The sequence below is a fragment of the Ranitomeya variabilis genome, chromosome 8, assembly GCF_051348905.1.
Source record: "Ranitomeya variabilis isolate aRanVar5 chromosome 8, aRanVar5.hap1, whole genome shotgun sequence".
Classification (NCBI taxonomy): Eukaryota; Metazoa; Chordata; class Amphibia; order Anura; family Dendrobatidae; genus Ranitomeya; species Ranitomeya variabilis.
The window spans coordinates 54,315,886-54,334,031 of record NC_135239.1 but is presented as its reverse complement, the minus strand read 5'-3'; the positions used below and the strand labels follow the sequence as shown (position 1 = coordinate 54,334,031).

The following is an 18,146-nucleotide window of genomic DNA, read 5'->3' as shown; positions in this document are numbered from 1 at the left end:
TAAATGAAGACAGTATTGAGCGGCAAAGCGAATGCCCACCTAACTCTACTTATACAGAGCGCACAAGGTGGGATGATTTTGCCAGTGGCTGCTGCTCTCTACATAAGCAAAGACCAAAATTACAAATCTCAGTATAATGAAGTGAGCTTTATCATAGAAGATGCTGCCTAAGCAGAGTACAGCAGCCTATGGCAAACTCATCTGGAGTGGTCTACTCTACATAGCCAGAAACAAAGACAACCGAAAATAAATAGCTAATGAATAAACACTGGTTATATGCACTGCACGTGATTAGAGCTGTCTCCAATAATTAGCTGCTCATCTTCTGTCATCATAGTCACTGCTTATACATGGCACTGAAGTCGAAATCAGTTTGTCACAGACTGCTGTGCTCTGCATAGGCAGGAATCAAAACAAACATTATTATCCTTAGCTTTGTCATTTCAGCCACTGCTTATACTGAGTACAGCAGTAGCTGAGAAACTAATATTGCTTGCTTTGTTCACATCCACTAGATGCAAATAATGTTGAGCTCTCAGCTGATTCTCAATAAGTACAATGGTCAGGTATACAGTTTATTGATGGTTGTGTGGACCAATAATACAGAACATTGTTAAAATGGGCCCAACAATCCTAACATTATCTGTGAGATAATACTCAAGTGATGGAAAATTGCAAAGATAAAGATTTGATCAACTAACTAAAAACAGTGAAACAGAAACAGATTTACCGTATATACTCGAGTATAAGCTGAGATTTTCAGCCCAAATTTTTGGGCTGAAAGTGCCCCTCTCGGCTTATACTCGAGTCATGGTCGGCGGGTGAGGGGGAGAGAGCAGTGTCGCATACTCACCTGGTCCTGGCGCTCCTAACGCTGTCCCAGCCTGTCCCATGGTCTCCAGGGCTGCAGCTCTTCTATTCAGCGGTCACGTGGTACCGCTCATTAAAGTAATGAATATGGACTCCACTCCCATAGAGGCGGAGCCGCATATTCATTACTGTAATCAGCAGTACTGGTGACCGCTGATTACAGGAAGAAGCTGCGGTACCATGGGACAGGCAGGGACAGCGTCAGGAGCGCCGGGACCAGGTGAGTATTTCATATTCACCTGTCCGCGTTCCATTCGCCGGGCGCCGCTCCGTCTTTCCGTCCTCTTGCTGTGACTGTGCAGGTCAGAGGGCGCGATGACGTATTAGTGCGCGCGCCGCCCTCTGCCTGAACAGTCAGTGCAGAGAGACGGGATGCTGAGGAGCAGCGACAAGAGATGAGTATGTGATTTTTTTTTTGATTTTTTTTTTTTTTATTGCAGCAGCAGCATTACATGTGGCTGTATGGAGCGTCTATGGGGCCATAAACAACTGCATGGAGCATTAAATTGGATCGTCTATGGGGCCATAAACAACTGCATGGAGCATTATATGGAGCGTCTATGGGGCCATAAACAACTGCATGGAGCATTATATGGAGCGTCTATGGGGCCATAAACAACAGCATAGAGCATTATATGGGACATCTATGGGGCCATAACTGCATGGAGCATTATATGGGGCATCTATGGGGCAATAACTGTATGGAGCATTATATGGGGCATCTATGGGGCCATAACTGCATGGAGCATTATATGGGGCATCTATGGGGCAATAAATGGGGCATCTATGGGGCCATAACTGCATGGAGGATTATATGGGGCATATATGGGGCCATAACTGCATGGAGCTTTATATGGAGCATCTATGGGGCCATAACTGCATGAAGCTTTATATGGAGCATCTATGGGGCCATAACTGCATGGAGCTTTATATGGAGCATCTATGGGGCCATAACTGCATGGAGCATTATATGGAGCATCTATGGAGCCATAACTGCATGGAGGATTATATGGAGCATCTATGGGGCCATAACTGCATGGAGCATCTATGGGGCCATAACTGCATGGAGAGCATTATGTGGAGCATTATATGGGGCCATAACTGCATGGAGGATTATATGGGGCATCTATGGGGCCATAACTGCATGGAGCATTATATGGGGCATCTATGGGGCCATAAAGAACTGCATGGATCATTATATGGGGCTCCTGATTCAATATGGATATTCAAAAAAACTTAACCTACTGATGTCTCAATTAATTTTACTTTTATTGGTATCTATTTTTATTTTTGACATATACCGGTAGCTGCTGCATTTCCCACCCTAGGCTTATACTCGAGTCAATAAGTTTTCCCAGTTTTTTGTTGCAAAATTAGGGGGTCGGCTTGTACTCGGGTCGGCTTATACTCGAGTATATACGGTAATTGTATTCCAACCCGTATATCAAATTGATACATTCCTATAGCATATACCCTGGAATCCTATTGGTCAGTTACTGATCACATGACCAGTGTCATCCAGGTGCCCGTGCGCTCAGTTGACAGTTGAGGAAAGTGACAGTTGGAGTTGATGGTGAAGGTGAAGAATCTGTCTGTGGATTATAAGCAAAGCGCTAATATGGAGAAAGAAGAGTTTGTAGGGAGGAAGAGAGCGAGGAAAAGAAGACACTTGGATTCATTATCTGATGACGAGCCTTCAATCAAAAAACCAAAAAAAGCAGACTCAGGACGGAAGACGTCTCCCACCCCAGAAATGGAGCGAGTGCATGAGGACGTCATTGCCCAGAGTGAAGGGCTAAAGAACAGAAGAGACTTTGCCTCATCGGCTGATGAGAAGTCTTCAATCAAAGCGCCCAAAAGGAAGGGCAAAAAGAGGAAGAATCCAGACGCAGGACAGAAGATGTCTCCCACCCCAGAGATGGACCGAGTGGATGAAGACATCATTGTCCAGAGGATAGGACCAAAGAAAAGAAGAATCGGCCTGGACTGTGCAGAGGAAGGAAAGACACCAATTATTAAGACCAACATTCAGGAAAAAAAAGACCTGCAGAAGTACCCAGGAGGCTCAGGTAAGTAGAGATAAAGAACTATCAATTACAGAGAAAGTTATTGTACATGTTTTATATCTCCACATGTAATCCAGGGAAAAAAGTCAGCAAAATAATTCTACATCAAATGAACCTTTTATAATGAAAAATTACCAAAACCAGTTTTATATTAGTGCAGAAGATTACAGGTGTTGTAGGCAGTTTACCAATGGGAATGTACAACAATAACATTAGGGTTAAATCATCAAGGTGAATGTCTACTTTATTTCTCTACATTTCAGTTCACCCGTTGTGTATGTCCTATTCTAATGTATAATGTTCTTCTGTCAACTCCACTGTCATGTCAATTAAGTAATTCATTTTATGATTTTTATGATTTAAGTTGTGCTGCTGTGATAACATAATTTCCCACGGGATCAATAAAGTGTATCGTATCGTATCGTAACATGGTCAGAGTTATCTGTTCCCAATTCATGGTGACATGTTCTTATCATTGTGTAATGTCCAGGTTCAGCTCTGATGAGATTTACCACAAGATATGGAAAAGGCTGACACCTTTTTAAAGGGAATCTGTCAGCACGATATAGGGGCAGAGACCCTTATACCAATGATATACTACTTATTGGACTACATGGTGTAATTTTGATAAAATGACAGTGTTATCAGCTGCAGATTTACCAGTTCTCTCGATGCTGAGCTCTGTATAACCCTGCTAACAACACTGATTGGAAGTATTCTGTGTATGTGTACACTGTGCATAGGCAGAAAGCTCCGAATCAGTGGTCGAGTTATACAGAGCTCATGAATATGGATAACTATCTTGCAGCAGTCCTCTACTGATAATCTCCTGCTGATAAAACAGTGATTTTATAAAAACTACAGCAAGCAGCTCAATACGTGACACATTTCTCTTTATATATTACAGTATATAGATATATAATTCTAAATACGGTATATTAGATCTCAGATTAGGCGTTAAAACCTTGGTGACATAACCCCTTTAAATGCTGCAGTATCTGAAATAAAATAAAAAACACATACCTCCTGGAATGGCGCCATTCCCACGATGCTGGCACTGAGTCTCCTGTAAACATGGAGTGCTTTTACTTTGTTGCTCTGCAGCACTCAGAAGGGGTTGACCAGTAGTGAATAACTCCTTAAATGACTTTCTCTGCCGTAAACGGTCCTAGAAGTTGCCACATTTGTTGCCAATGTTATAATGTTACTATTTCCTCCTCTACTCCCCTTTTGTTTAGTCTTTCCACATTCACATACAAGGTTTCTCCAGTGTATCCCCCCCACTCTTGAACTCTCTACCCCAACATATCAGACTCTCACCTACGGTGGAAACCTTTCTAAGGAACCTGAAGGCCTACGTCTTCCGACAAGCCTACAACCTGCAGTAACCCTCGCTCCACCACACCGCTGCACGACCAGCGCTGCCCTCCCTCCTGTATCCTCACCCACCCCCTGTAGACTGTGAGCCCTCGGGGGCAGGGTCCTCGCTCCTCCTGTACCAGTCGCTGACTCGTATTGGTCAGGATTATTGCACCTGTTATTACTATGTATTCTCCTTCTCACATGTAAAGCGCTATGGAGTAAATGGCGCTATAATAATAAATAATAATAATCCATGGGAGGACTAGGTAAAGTGCATTATATTCTATGAAGGACCATGGGAGGTGCATTATCTTGTTTGGAGGACCATGGGAGGTGCATTATATTCAATGGAGTACCATGAGGAGTTAATTTTATTCTATAGAGTACCATGAGGAGTTCATTGTATTCTATAGAGGACCATGGAGAGTACATTATATTGTATGGGGGACCATGAGGGGTGCATTATACTGTATGGAGGATTATAAGAGGTTAATTATATTGTATGGAGGACCATGGGGTACATTATATTGTATGGAGGACCATTGAGGGTGCATTATATTCTTAGGAGGACCACGGGGAGTGCATAAAATTCTCTGGAGGACCATGGGGTGTACATTAAATTGTTTGGTGGATCATGGGGAGTGTATTATATTCTATGGAGGACTATGGGGGTGGATTATAGCCTATGGAGGACCATGGGGAGTACATTATATTGTATGGAGGACCATGAAGAGGGCATTATGTTGTATGAAGGACCATAGGTCGCTCATTGCATTCTATGGATGACCATGGGGAGAACATTATATTCTATTGAGGACCATGGGGGGTGCATAAGCTTGTTTGAAGGACCATTGGGAGTGCATTTTATGGAAGACCACGGAGAGCGCATTACATTCTATGGAGGACTATGGGGGCTGCATTATAGTCTATGAAGGACCATGGGGAGTGCATTTTATGGAGGACCACGGAGAGCGCATTATATTCTAGGGAGGACTATGGGGGCTGCATTATAGTCTATGAAGGATCATGGGGAGTCTACTATATTCCCAGGAGGAAAATGGGGTGTGCATTATATTTTTAAGAGGACTCTGGGGAGTGCATTATATTCTAGGGAGGACTATGGGGGGTGCATTATAGTCTATGAAGGACCATGGGGAGTCTACTATATTCTCGGAAGGAAAATGGGGTGTGCATTATATTTTTAAGAGGACTCTGGGGAGTGCATTATATTCTAGGAAGGACTATGGGGGGTGCATTATGTTCTATGAAGGACCATGGGGAGTCTACTATATTCTCGGGAGGAAAATGGGGTGTGCATTATATTTTTAAGAGGACTATGGGGAGTGCATTATATTCTAGGGAGGACTATGGAGGGTGCATTATATTCTAGGGAGGACTATGGGGGGTGCATTATATTCTATGGAGGACCATGGCGACTGCATTCTATTGTATGGAGGACCATGGTCAGGCCCCAAGAAGCAACCTTGCGAAACTGTGCACGTCGGACAAGGGGATCTCTAGCAGCAGCTGGCCCTACCGCACAGTCTGACAGTTCCAGTCTTCTAGCAGGTATCTAACTATATGAGCATTCTGAACTTCCTGGACATTTAATACACCTTTTTACTGAGATCTGTCAGCAGCACATGTGATGTGAAGGAACTAGCTTCTATGGCATATAATCCATAAGCACCTCACCTTGTCTTCACTCCTCCTGGACTTTGTTTCTTTCCTTTCCTTCTTGCAGGCAGCTATTTAATATTGCATCTGCAAAACTTAGCATATAAAGCAACTTTGTAGTGCTTGCTAAGTCTCTCCGTTCCTGTCCCTTCATGAATGTAAGGATTATACATTCGCCTGCTTCTTTTATGCATGGTGCTCGCATTATATTGTTTAGCTGTGCGCTTTATCATTACTTGCTGCTGCTTCCTTTCCCCATCATTTGGAGGCCCTTTTTTCTTGCCCTGTCTTTTCAAATTTGTTTTTATACTATTGTTATTTTATAAAGATATTCTTTTATTTGCATGTTGTTTCATATCAATTCTCTTCTATATGGCACCTTACCATAGTAGATGATGTTAGTCATATATTGATGAAGTGTCCTTAGCCTCTTTATTATTGTATCGCATTATATTGTATGGATCACCATGGTGAGGTACATTGCATTCTATGGAGGACCATGTGGAGCGCATTATATTCTATGGAGGAAAATGGGGTGTCTATTACATTGTATGGAAGACCATGGGGAAGGCATTATATTGTATGGAGGTCAATGGGGGTACATTACATTCTACGGATGACCATAGGGAGCACATTACACTCTATGGAGGACCATAGGGAGCCCATTATATTCTATTTAGGACCATGGGAAGTGCATTATATTGTATGGAGAGCCATGTGGAGTGGATTATATTTTATAGATCAGCTGGGTGGGTGCATTCTATTCTTTGGAGGACCATGGGGAGGCCATCATATTGTATAGAGGACAATTGCAGGTTCATTATATTGTATGAAGGAACACGGGGAGCTCATTACATTCTATAGAGGACCATGGGGAGCGCATTATATCTTATGGAGCACCATGGGGTGCGCATTCAATTCTATGGAGGGCCACGTGGCTTGTATTATATTGTATAGAGGACTATGGGGGGTGCATTATACTGCATGGAGGACCATGGTGGTGCAGTATATTATATAGAGTTCCGTGGGAGAGCATTACATTGTATGGAGGACCATAGGGGTGCATTATATTGTGTGGTGGACAATGGGAAGGGCATTATATTGTATAAATGTCCATGGGGTGCTTTATATTGTATGGAGGACTACGGGGGGGGGGGGGGTTGTTATATTGTGTGGAGGACCATAGGGGTGCATCTTATTGTATAGAGTACCATGGGGAGTGCATTATACTATATGGAGGATTATGAAGGGCTGCATTTTATTGTATGGAGGACTATGGGGAGTGCATTAAATTGTAAAGATGACCATGAGGGGTGCATTATGTTGAATCGAGAACCATGGAGAGTGCATTATATTGCATGGAGGACCATGGGGGGTCCATTATATTGTATAAAGAACCATGGGGGATTGTATTATATTTTATAGAGGACTATAGGTGGTTCATTATATTGTATGGAGGACCATAGGGGTGCATTATATTGTATGGAGGGCCAAGTTAGGGCATTATATTGCACGGAGGACCATAAGTAGTGAATTATATTGTATAGATGACAATAGGGCGTGCATTATATTGTATGGAGGACCATGGAAAGTGCATTATATTGTATAGAGGACAATGGGGGGGTTTATTATACTGAATAGAGGACCATAGGGGGTTTAATATATTGTATAGAGGACCATGGGACGTGCATTATACTATAAAGAGGACCAAAGGGGTACATTATAATGTATAGAGGACAATGGGGATGTGCATTATATTCTATGGAGGACCAAGGAGAGCACATTATATTTTATGGAGGACCATTGGGAGTGCAATATATTGCATACATGACCATGGGAATGCATTGTATTCTATGGAGGACCATGGGGAGTGCATTATGTTGTATGGAGGACCGTGGGGTGTATTATATTGTGTGGAGGACCATAGGGAAGGCATTATATTGTATAGATGACCTTGGGGGTGTTTTATATTGTAGGGAGGACCACGGGGGTGCATTATATTGTGTGGATGACCATGGAGGGTGCATTTTATTGTACAGAGTATCATGGGGAGTGCATTATACTATATGGAGGATTATGGAGGGGTGCATTATATTGTATGGAGGACTATGGGGAGGGAGATTTATATTCTATGGAGAACCATTGAAAGTGCATTACATTGTATGGAGGACCATGGGAGGTGCATTATATTCTATAGAGGACCATGGGGAATGCATTATATTGTATAATAGACCATGGGGAGTGCATTATTGTCTATGAACAATCGTGGGGAGGGCATTATGTTGTATGGAGGACCGTAGGGAGTATATTATATTGCATGGAGGTCCATGGGGAGTGCATCATATTATATGGAGGACCATAGGGAGTGCATTATATTGTATAGGTGATTTGTGGGTTCATTATCTATATATATAATTGTCTGAGGGTCACTTCCGTCTGTCTGTCCCGGAAATTATATTGTATAGAGGACAAAAGGAGGTTCATTATATTGTAAAGAGGACAATAGGAGGTTCATTATATTGTATATAGCACCATGGGGAGAGCATTATATTTATAGAAACTTAATTCCAGCTCACCCAGTTGCTCTATGCTCATCCATCTGGGGCTCAGACACTGGGTCATGTCGACCATGTAAATTTTTCTTATGTATGCACCATATTTCTTTTGAAAAGTAAAAAGAAAAGGAAAATCCAGGCCTGTTGAGCCGGATTCCAATTTTTTCTATTTTCCTTGATGTGAGAGCATAATATTGTATGGAGGACCATGGGGAGCTCATTACATTCTATGGCGGACCATGGAGAGTACATTATATTCTCTGTAGGGCCGTGTGGAGCGCATTATATTCTATGGAGCACTATGGGGAGCGCGTTATATTGTTTGGAGGACCATGGGGGATTGAATTATATTGTATAGAAGACAATAGGAGGTTCATTATATTGTATGGAGGATCATGGCAAGTGCATTGCATTATATGGAGGACCATGATGAGTGCTTTATATTGTATGGACGACCATAGGGAGCGCATTATATTGTGTAGATGACATTGGTGGGTGAATTATATTGTATTTAGGACCATGGGAAGGTCATTATATTGTATAGAGGACAAAAGGAAATGGTTCATCATATTGTACGGATGACCATGGGGGGTGCATTATATTTTATAGAAGACCTTGGGTTGTGTATTATATTGAATAGAGGACCATGGGAATGCATTATGTTGTATATAGAACAATGGGAGGTGCATGATATCGTAGGAAGGACCATGGAGAGTGCATTAAACTATATAGAGGACCAAGGGGAGTGCATTATATTGTATGGGGGACCATGGAGAGTACATTGTATTGTATGGAGGACAATTGGAGATTCATTATATTGTATAGATGACCATGGACTAGGACTATGCATTATATTCTATGAAGGATAACAGGGATTGCAATATACTGTATAGAGAACCATGGGCGGTGCATTATACTGTATAGAGGCCATGAGGAGTGCATTATCTTACATGGAGGAGTATGAGGGTGCATTCTATCTTATGGAGGACAATGGGGGGGGTACGTTATTTATTATATGGAGGACTATGGCGAATGCATTATACTGTATGGAGTACCATGGGGAGTGCATTATATTGTATGGAGGACAAGAGGGGCTAAATTTTATTGTAAGGAGGATCATAGGCGGTGCAATTTTATTCTATTGAGGACCATGGGGAGAGCAATATATTGTATTGTATGTCCATGCTGGACATAAGAAGGATATGGGACTCTCATTGAGTATATGGGGAGGCTATGTGAGGCTCATGCAGTATATAGGAGGCTGTGTGGGGTTCATGGTGTATATGGGGATGCTGTGTGGGGGTCATGCTGTATATGGTGAGGCTGTGGAGGCTCATGCAGTATATAGGGAGGCTGTGTGGGGCTCATGCAGTATATGGGGAAGCTGTGTGAGGCTCATGCTGTATATGGGGAGGCTGTATGAGGCTCATGCTGTATATAGGGAGGCTGTGTGGGGCTTATGCCGTATATGGGGAGGCTGTGTGGGGCTCATGCTGTATATAGGAGGCTGTGTGGGGCTCACACAGTGTATATGGGGAGGCTTTGTGGAGCTCATACATTGTATAGGGAGGCTGTGTTGGGCTCATGCTGTATATAGGAGGCTGTGTGGGGCTCACGCAGTGTATATGGGGAGGCTTTGTGGAGCTCATGCATTGTATAGGGAGGCTGTGTTGGGCTCATGCAGTATATGGGAGGCTGTGTGGGGCTCATGCTGTATACAGGGAGGCTGTGTGGGGCTCATGCTGTATATAGGGAGGTTGTGTGGGGCTCATGCTGTATACAGGGAGGCTGTGTGGGGCTCATGCTGTGTATAGGGAAGCTGTTTGGGGCTCTTGCTGGACATGGGGAGGCTCTGTGGGGCTCATGCAGCATATAGGGAGGCTGTGTGGGGCTCATACAGTATATGGGGAGGCTGTGTGGGGCCAAAGCAGTTTATGGGGAGGCTGTGTGGGGCTCATGGAATATATAGAGGTTGTGTGGGGCTCATGCTGTATATAGGGAAGCTGTTTGGGGCTCTTGCTGGACATGAGGACGCTGTGTGGGACTCATGCAGTTTACGGGTAGGCTGTGTGGGGCTCATGCTGTATATAGGGAGGCTGTGTGGGGCTCATGGAATATATAGGGAGGCTGTGTGGGGCTAATTCAGTATATAGGGAGGCTGTGTGGGGTTCATGCTGTATATGGGAGGATGTGGGGCTCATACAGTATATGGGGAGGCTGTGTTGGGCTCAGGCAGTATATGGGAGGCTGTGTGGGGCTCATACAGTATATAGGGAGGCTGTGTGGGGCTCATGGAATATATAGGGAGGCTGTGTGGGGCTAATTCAGTATGTAGGGAGGCTGTGTGGGGCTAATGCAGTATATAAGGAGGCTGTGTGGGGCTAATGCAGTATATAGGGAGGCTGTGTGGGGCTCATGCTGTATATAGAGAGGCTGTGTGGGGCTCATGCTGTATATAGGGAGGCTGTGTGGGGCTCATACAGTATATGGGGAGGCTGTGTGAGGTTCATGCAGTATATAGGGAGGCTGTATGGGACTCATGCAATATATGGGGTGGCTGTGTGGGGCTCATAGTGTATATATGGAGGCTGTGTGGGGCTCATACAGTATATGGGGAGGCTGTGTGGGGCTCATGGAAAATATAGGGAGGCTGTGTGGGGCTCATGCAGTATATGGGAGGCTGTGTGGGGCTCATACAGTGTATGGGGAGGCTGTGTTGGGCTCATGCAGTCTATAGGGAGGCTGTGGGGCTCATGCTGTATATAGGGAGGCTGTGTGGGGCTCATGTTGTATTTAGGGAGGCTGTGTGGGGATCATGCAGTATATGGGGAGGCTGTATGGGACTCATGCAATATATGGGGTGGCTGTGTGGGGCTCATACTGTATATAGGGAGGCTGTGTGGGGCTCATACAGTATATGGGAGGCTGTGTGGGGCTCATACAGTGTATGGGGAGGCTGTGTTGGGCTCATGCAGTCTATAGGGAGGCTGTGGGGCTCATGCTGTATATAGGGAGGCTGTGTGGGGCTCATGTTGTATATAGGGAGGCTGTATGGGGCTCATGCTGTATATGGGGAAGCTGTGTGGGGCTCATGGAATATATAGGGAGGCTGTGTTGGGCTCATGCAGTATATGGGAGGCTGTGTGGGGCTCATACAGTGTATGGGGAGGCTGTGTTGGGCTCATGCAGTCTATAGGGAGGCTGTGGGGCTCATGCTGTATATAGGGAGGCTGTGTGGGGCTCATGTTGTATATAGGGAGGCTGTATGGGGCTCATGCAGTATAAGGGGAGGCTGTGTGGGGCTCATACAGTATATGGGGAGGCTGTGTGGGGCTCATGGAATATATAGGGAGGCTGTGTGGGGCTCATGCAGTGTATAGGGAGGCTGTGTGGGCCTCATGCTGAATATAGGGAGGCTGTGGGGCTCATGCAGTATATAGGGAGGCTGTGTGGGGCTCTTGCAGTATATGGAGAAACTGTGTGTGGGCTCATGCAGTATATGGGGATGCTGTGTGGGGCTCATGCAGTTTATGGGGAGGCTGTGTGGGGCTCGTGCTGTATATAGGGAGGCTATGTGAGGCTCATGCTGTATATGGAGAGGCTGTGTGGGGCTCATGGAATATATAGGGAGGCTGTTTGGGGCTAATGCAGTATATAGGGAGGCTGTGTGGGGCTCATGCTGTATATAGGGAGGCTGTGTGGGGCTCATGTTGTATTTAGGGAGGCTGTGTGGGGCTCATACAGTATATGGGGAGGTTGTGTGGAGCTCATGCTGTATATAGGGAGGCTGTGTGAGGCTCATGCTGTATATAGTGAGGCTGTGTGGGGCTCATGCAGTATATGGGGAGGCTGTGTGGGGCTCGTGCTGTATATAGGGAGGCTATGTGAGGCTCATGCTGTATATGGAGAGGCTGTGTGGGGCTCATGGAATATATAGGGAGGCTGTTTGGGGCTAATGCAGTATATAGGGAGGCTGTGTGGGGCTCATGCTGTATATAGGGAGGCTGTGTGGGGCTCATGTTGTATTTAGGGAGGCTGTGTGGGGCTCATACAGTATATGGGGAGGTTGTGTGGAGCTCATGCTGTATATAGGGAGGCTGTGTGAGGCTCATGCTGTATATAGTGAGGCTGTGTGGGGCTCATGCAGTATATGGGGAGGCTGTGTGGGGCTCATGCAGTATATAGGGAGGCTGTGTGGGGCTCATGCAGTATATGGGGAGGCTGTGTGGGGTTCATTCAGTATATGGGGAGGCTGTGAGGGGCTCATGGAATATATAGCGAGGCTGTGTTGGGCTCATGCAGTATATAGGGAAGCTGTGGGGCTCATGTTGTATATGGGGAGGCTGTATGGGGCTCATGTTGTATATGGGGAGGCTGTATGGGGCTCATGCAGTATAAGGGGAGGCTGTGTGGGGCTCATGCTGTATATAGGGAGGCTGTGTGGGGCTCATACAGTATATGGGGAGGCTGTGTGGGGCTCATGGAATATATAGGGAGTCTGTGTGGGGCTCATGCAGTGTATAGGGAGGCTGTGTGGGGCTCATGCCATATATAGGGAGGCTGTGGGGCTCATGCAGTATATAGGGAGGCTGTGTGGGGCTCTTGCAGTATATGGAGAAACTGTGTGTGGGCTCATGCAGTATATGGGGATGCTGTGTGGGGCACATGCAGTTTATGGGGAGGCTGTGTGGGGCTCGTGCTGTATATCGGGAGGCTATGTGAGGCTCATGCTGTATATGGAGAGGCTGTGTGGGGCTCATGGAATATATAGGGAGGCTGTTTGGGGCTAATGCAGTATATAGGGAGGCTGTGTGGGGCTCATGTTGTATTTAGGGAGGCTGTGTGGGGCTCATACAGTATATGGGGAGGTTGTGTGGAGCTATGCTGTATATAGGGAGGCTGTGTGAGGCTCATGCTGTATATAGTGAGGCTGTGTGGGGCTCATGCAGTATATGGGGAGGCTGTATGGGGCTCATGCAATATATGGGGTGGCTGTGTGGGGCTCATGCTGTATATAGGGAGGCTGTGTGGGGCTCATGTTGTATATAGGGAGGCTGTGTGGGGCTCATGCAGTATATGGGGAGGCTGTGTGGGGCTAATGCAGTATATAGGGAGGCTGTGTGGGGCTCATGCAGTATATGGGGAGGCTGTGTGGGGCTCGTGCTGTATATCGGGAGGCTGTTTGGGGCTAATGCAGTATATAGGGAGGCTGTGTGGGGCTCGTGCTGTATATAGGGAGGCTGTGTGGGGCTCATGTTGTATTTAGGGAGGCTGTGTGGGGCTCATGCTGTATATGGGGAGGCTGTGTGAGGCTCATGCTGTATATGGGGAGGCTGTATGGGGCTCATGCAATATATGGGGTGGCTGTGTGGGGCTCATGCTGTATATAGGGAGGCTGTGTGGGGCTCATGTTGTATATAGGGAGGCTGTGTTGGGCTCATGCAGTATATGGGAGGCTGTGTGGGGCTCATGGAATATATAGGGAGGCTGTGTGGGGCTAATGCAGTTTATAGGGAGGCTGTGTGGGGCTCATGCTGTATATAGGGAGGCTGTGTGGGGCTCATGCAGTATATGGGGAGGCTGTGTGGGGCTCATGCAGTATATAGGAAGGCTGTGTGGGGCTCATGCAGTATATACGGAGGCTGTGTGGGGCTCATGCAGTATATAGGGAGGCTGTGTGGGGCTCATGCAGTATATAGGGAGGCTGTGTGGGGCTCATGCAGTATATAGGAAGGCTGTGTGGGGCTCATGCAGTATATACGGAGGCTGTGTGGGGCTCATGCAGTATATGGGGAGGCTGTGTGGGGCTCATGCAGTATATAGGGAGGCTGTGTGGGGCTCATGCAGTATATAGGAAGGCTGTGAGGGGGCTCATGCAGTATATAGGAAGGCTGTGTGAGGCTCATGCAGTATATGGGGAGGCTGTGTGAGGCTCATGCAGTATATACGGAGGCTGTGTGGGGCTCATGCAGTATATAGGGAGGCTGTGTGGGGCTCATGCAGTATATAGGGAGGCTGTGTGGGGCTCTTTGCTGGACATGGGGAGGCTGTGTGGGGCTCATGCAGTATATACGGAGGCTGTGTGGGGCTCATGCAGTATATGGGGAGGCTGTGTGGGGCTCATGCAGTATATAGGGAGGCTGTGTGGGGCTCATGCAGTATATAGGAAGGCTGTGTGAGGCTCATGCAGTATATACGGAGGCTGTGTGAGGCTCATGCAGTATATACGGAGGCTGTGTGGGGTTCATGCAGTATATAGGAAGGCTGTGTGGGGCTCATGCAGTATATAGGAAGGCTGTGTGAGGCTCATGCAGTATATACGGAGGCTGTGTGGGGCTCATGCAGTATACAGGGAGGCTGTGTGAGGCTCATGCAGTATATAGGAAGGCTGTGTGGGGCTCATGCAGTATATACGGAGGCTGTGTGAGGCTCATGCAGTATATAGGAAGGCTGTGTGGGGCTCATGCAGTATATAGGAAGGCTGTGTGAGGCTCATGCAGTATATAGGGAGGCTGTGAGGGGGCTCATGCAGTATATAGGAAGGCTGTGTGAGGCTCATGCGGCATATGGGGAGGCTGTGTGAGGCTCATGCAGTATATACGGAGGCTGTGTGGGGCTCATGCAGTATATAGGGAGGCTGTGTGGGGCTCATGCAGTATATAGGGATGCTGTGTGGGGCTCTTTGCTGGACATGGGGAGGCTGTGTGGGGCTCATGCAGTATATACGGAGGCTGTGTGGGGCTCATGCAGTATATGGGGAGGCTGTGTGGGGCTCATGCAGTATATAGGGAGGCTGTGTGGGGCTCATGCAGTATATAGGAAGGCTGTGTGAGGCTCATGCAGTATATACAGAGGCTGTGTGGGGCTCATACAGTATATGGGGAGGCTTGTGTGGCTCATGGAATATATAGGGAGGCTGTGTGGGGCTAATGCATTATATAGGGAGGCTGTGTGGGGCTCATGTAGTATATAGGGAGGCTGTGTGGGGCTCATGTTGTATTTAGGGAGGCTGTGTGGGGATCATGCAGTATATGGGGAGGCTGTATGGGACTCATGCAATATATGGGGTGGCTGTGTGGGGCTCATACTGTATATAGGGAGGCTGTGTGGGGCTCATACAGTATATGGGGAGGCTGTGTGGGGCTCATGGAATATATAGGGAGGCTGTGTGGGGCTCATGCAGTATATGGGAGGCTGTGTGGGGCTCATACAGTGTATGGGGAGGCTGTGTTGGGCTCATGCAGTCTATAGGGAGGCTGTGGGGCTCATGCTGTATATAGGGAGGCTGTGTGGGGCTCATGTTGTATATAGGGAGGCTGTATGGGGCTCATGCTGTATATGGGGAAGCTGTGTGGGGCTCATGGAATATATAGGGAGGCTGTGTTGGGCTCATGCAGTATATGGGAGGCTGTGTGGGGCTCATACAGTGTATGGGGAGGCTGTGTTGGGCTCATGCAGTCTATAGGGAGGCTGTGGGGCTCATGCTGTATATAGGGAGGCTGTGTGGGGCTCATGTTGTATATAGGGAGGCTGTATGGGGCTCATGCAGTATAAGGGGAGGCTGTGTGGGGCTCATGGAATATATAGGGAGGCTGTGTGGGGCTCATGCAGTGTATAGGGAGGCTGTGTGGGCCTCATACTGAATATAGGGAGGCTGTGGGGCTCATGCAGTATATAGGGAGGCTGTGTGGGGCTCTTGCAGTATATGGAGAAACTGTGTGTGGGCTCATGCAGTATATGGGGATGCTGTGTGGGGCTCATGCAGTTTATGGGGAGGCTGTGTGGGGCTCGTGCTGTATATAGGGAGGCTATGTGAGGCTCATGCTGTATATGGAGAGGCTGTGTGGGGCTCATGGAATATATAGGGAGGCTGTTTGGGGCTAATGCAGTATATAGGGAGGCTGTGTGGGGCTCATGCTGTATATAGGGAGGCTGTGTGGGGCTCATGTTGTATTTAGGGAGGCTGTGTGGGGCTCATACAGTATATGGGGAGGTTGTGTGGAGCTCATGCTGTATATAGGGAGGCTGTGTGAGGCTCATGCTGTATATAGTGAGGCTGTGTGGGGCTCATGCAGTATATGGGGAGGCTGTGTGGGGCTCATGCAGTATATAGGGAGGCTGTGTGGGGCTCATGCAGTATATGGGGAGGCTGTGTGGGGTTCATTCAGTATATGGGGAGGCTGTGAGGGGCTCATGGAATATATAGCGAGGCTGTGTTGGGCTCATGCAGTATATAGGGAGGCTGTGGGGCTCATGTTGTATATGGGGAGGCTGTGTGGGGCTCATGTTGTATATGGGGAGGCTGTATGGGGCTCATGCAGTATAAGGGGAGGCTGTGTGGGGCTCATGCTGTATATAGGGAGGCTGTGTAGGGCTCATACAGTATATGGGGAGGCTGTGTGGGGCTCATGGAATATATAGGGAGGCTGTGTGGGGCTCATGCAGTGTATAGGGAGGCTGTGTGGGGCTCATGCCATATATAGGGAGGCTGTGGGGCTCATGCAGTATATAGGGAGGCTGTGTGGGGCTCTTGCAGTATATGGAGAAACTGTGTGTGGGCTCATGCAGTATATGGGGATGCTGTGTGGGGCACATGCAGTTTATGGGGTGGCTGTGTGGGGCTCGTGCTGTATATCGGGAGGCTATGTGAGGCTCATGCTGTATATGGAGAGGCTGTGTGGGGCTCATGGAATATATAGGGAGGCTTGTTATGATTTTCCCAATGGCAGGGAAATCAAAATAACAACGGACTAGCTCTCGGGTGATGGGAACTAAAGTGACCGTGACCTGAACCTGACACGACACTGGAAGTAGCCGGGGAGTGTTTCCTACGATGCCCTAGACACCACGCGCCAGCCGGAGATCTAACTACCCCTATCAGAGGAATATACAGGCCTGCCTTACCTCCAGAGATGAACCCCAAAAGGAGATAGCAGCCCCCCACAGATATTGACGGTGAGTCAAGAGGAAAAGACATACGTAGGATGAACAGCAGATTTAGCACAGTGAGGTCCGCTTACTAGATAGCAGAAGTACAGGAAAGAGTCACTTCACGGTCAACTTCAAAACACTACTCAAAAACACCATCCTGAAATTACTTTAAACTCCAGTGATAACTCATGCCACTGGAGTGGCAATTTCAGTCCACGAGAGCTTCCAGCTACAGAGAATCACATTGCAAATATCTGGACAAAAAATAGCATTAACTAGGAACAAAATTCAACTTAGCTGAACAGGATCTTGAGGCAGGAGAATGCAACAGAATGCTACTGATACATTGTTGGCCGGCATCGGACCAGCAGCCAAGCAGCCTTAAATAGGAAACTCCCCTAATGGGTGTCAACAGGTGATCAAGGATAGAAGAAGGCAAATAAGTGGCACTACCATAAAACACCACCGGGGGAGCCCACAAACAGAATTCACAACAGTACCCCCCCCTTAAGGAGGGGGCACCGAACCCTCACCAGAACCACCAGGGCGATCTGGATGAGCACTATGAAATGCACGAACCAAATCAGGAGCATGAACATCAGATGCTGTCACCCAAGAATTATCCTCCTGACCATAGCCTTTCCACTTAACCAGATACTGAAGTTTCCGTCTGGAAACACGGGAG

The 18,146-nt window shown here is 47.1% G+C and overlaps 2 protein-coding genes across 2 annotated transcripts in view; one reads left to right on the top strand and one right to left on the bottom strand.

Moving 5' to 3' along the window:
- The window catches only part of BCAR3 (BCAR3 adaptor protein, NSP family member), a 209,177-nt gene that overhangs the window by 161,029 nt on the left and 30,002 nt on the right, over positions 1-18,146 (bottom strand). The gene's annotated exons all lie outside the window — the stretch shown is intronic.
- Positions 1,942-18,146, top strand: part of LOC143787554 (protein kinase C delta type-like) — a 44,165-nt gene continuing 27,960 nt past the window's right edge. The window contains exon 1 of the mRNA XM_077276403.1: positions 1,942-2,939. Coding sequence (XP_077132518.1) covers positions 2,441-2,939 — 499 coding nt within the window. The 5' untranslated portion in view covers positions 1,942-2,440. The remainder of the gene's footprint in view (positions 2,940-18,146) is intronic.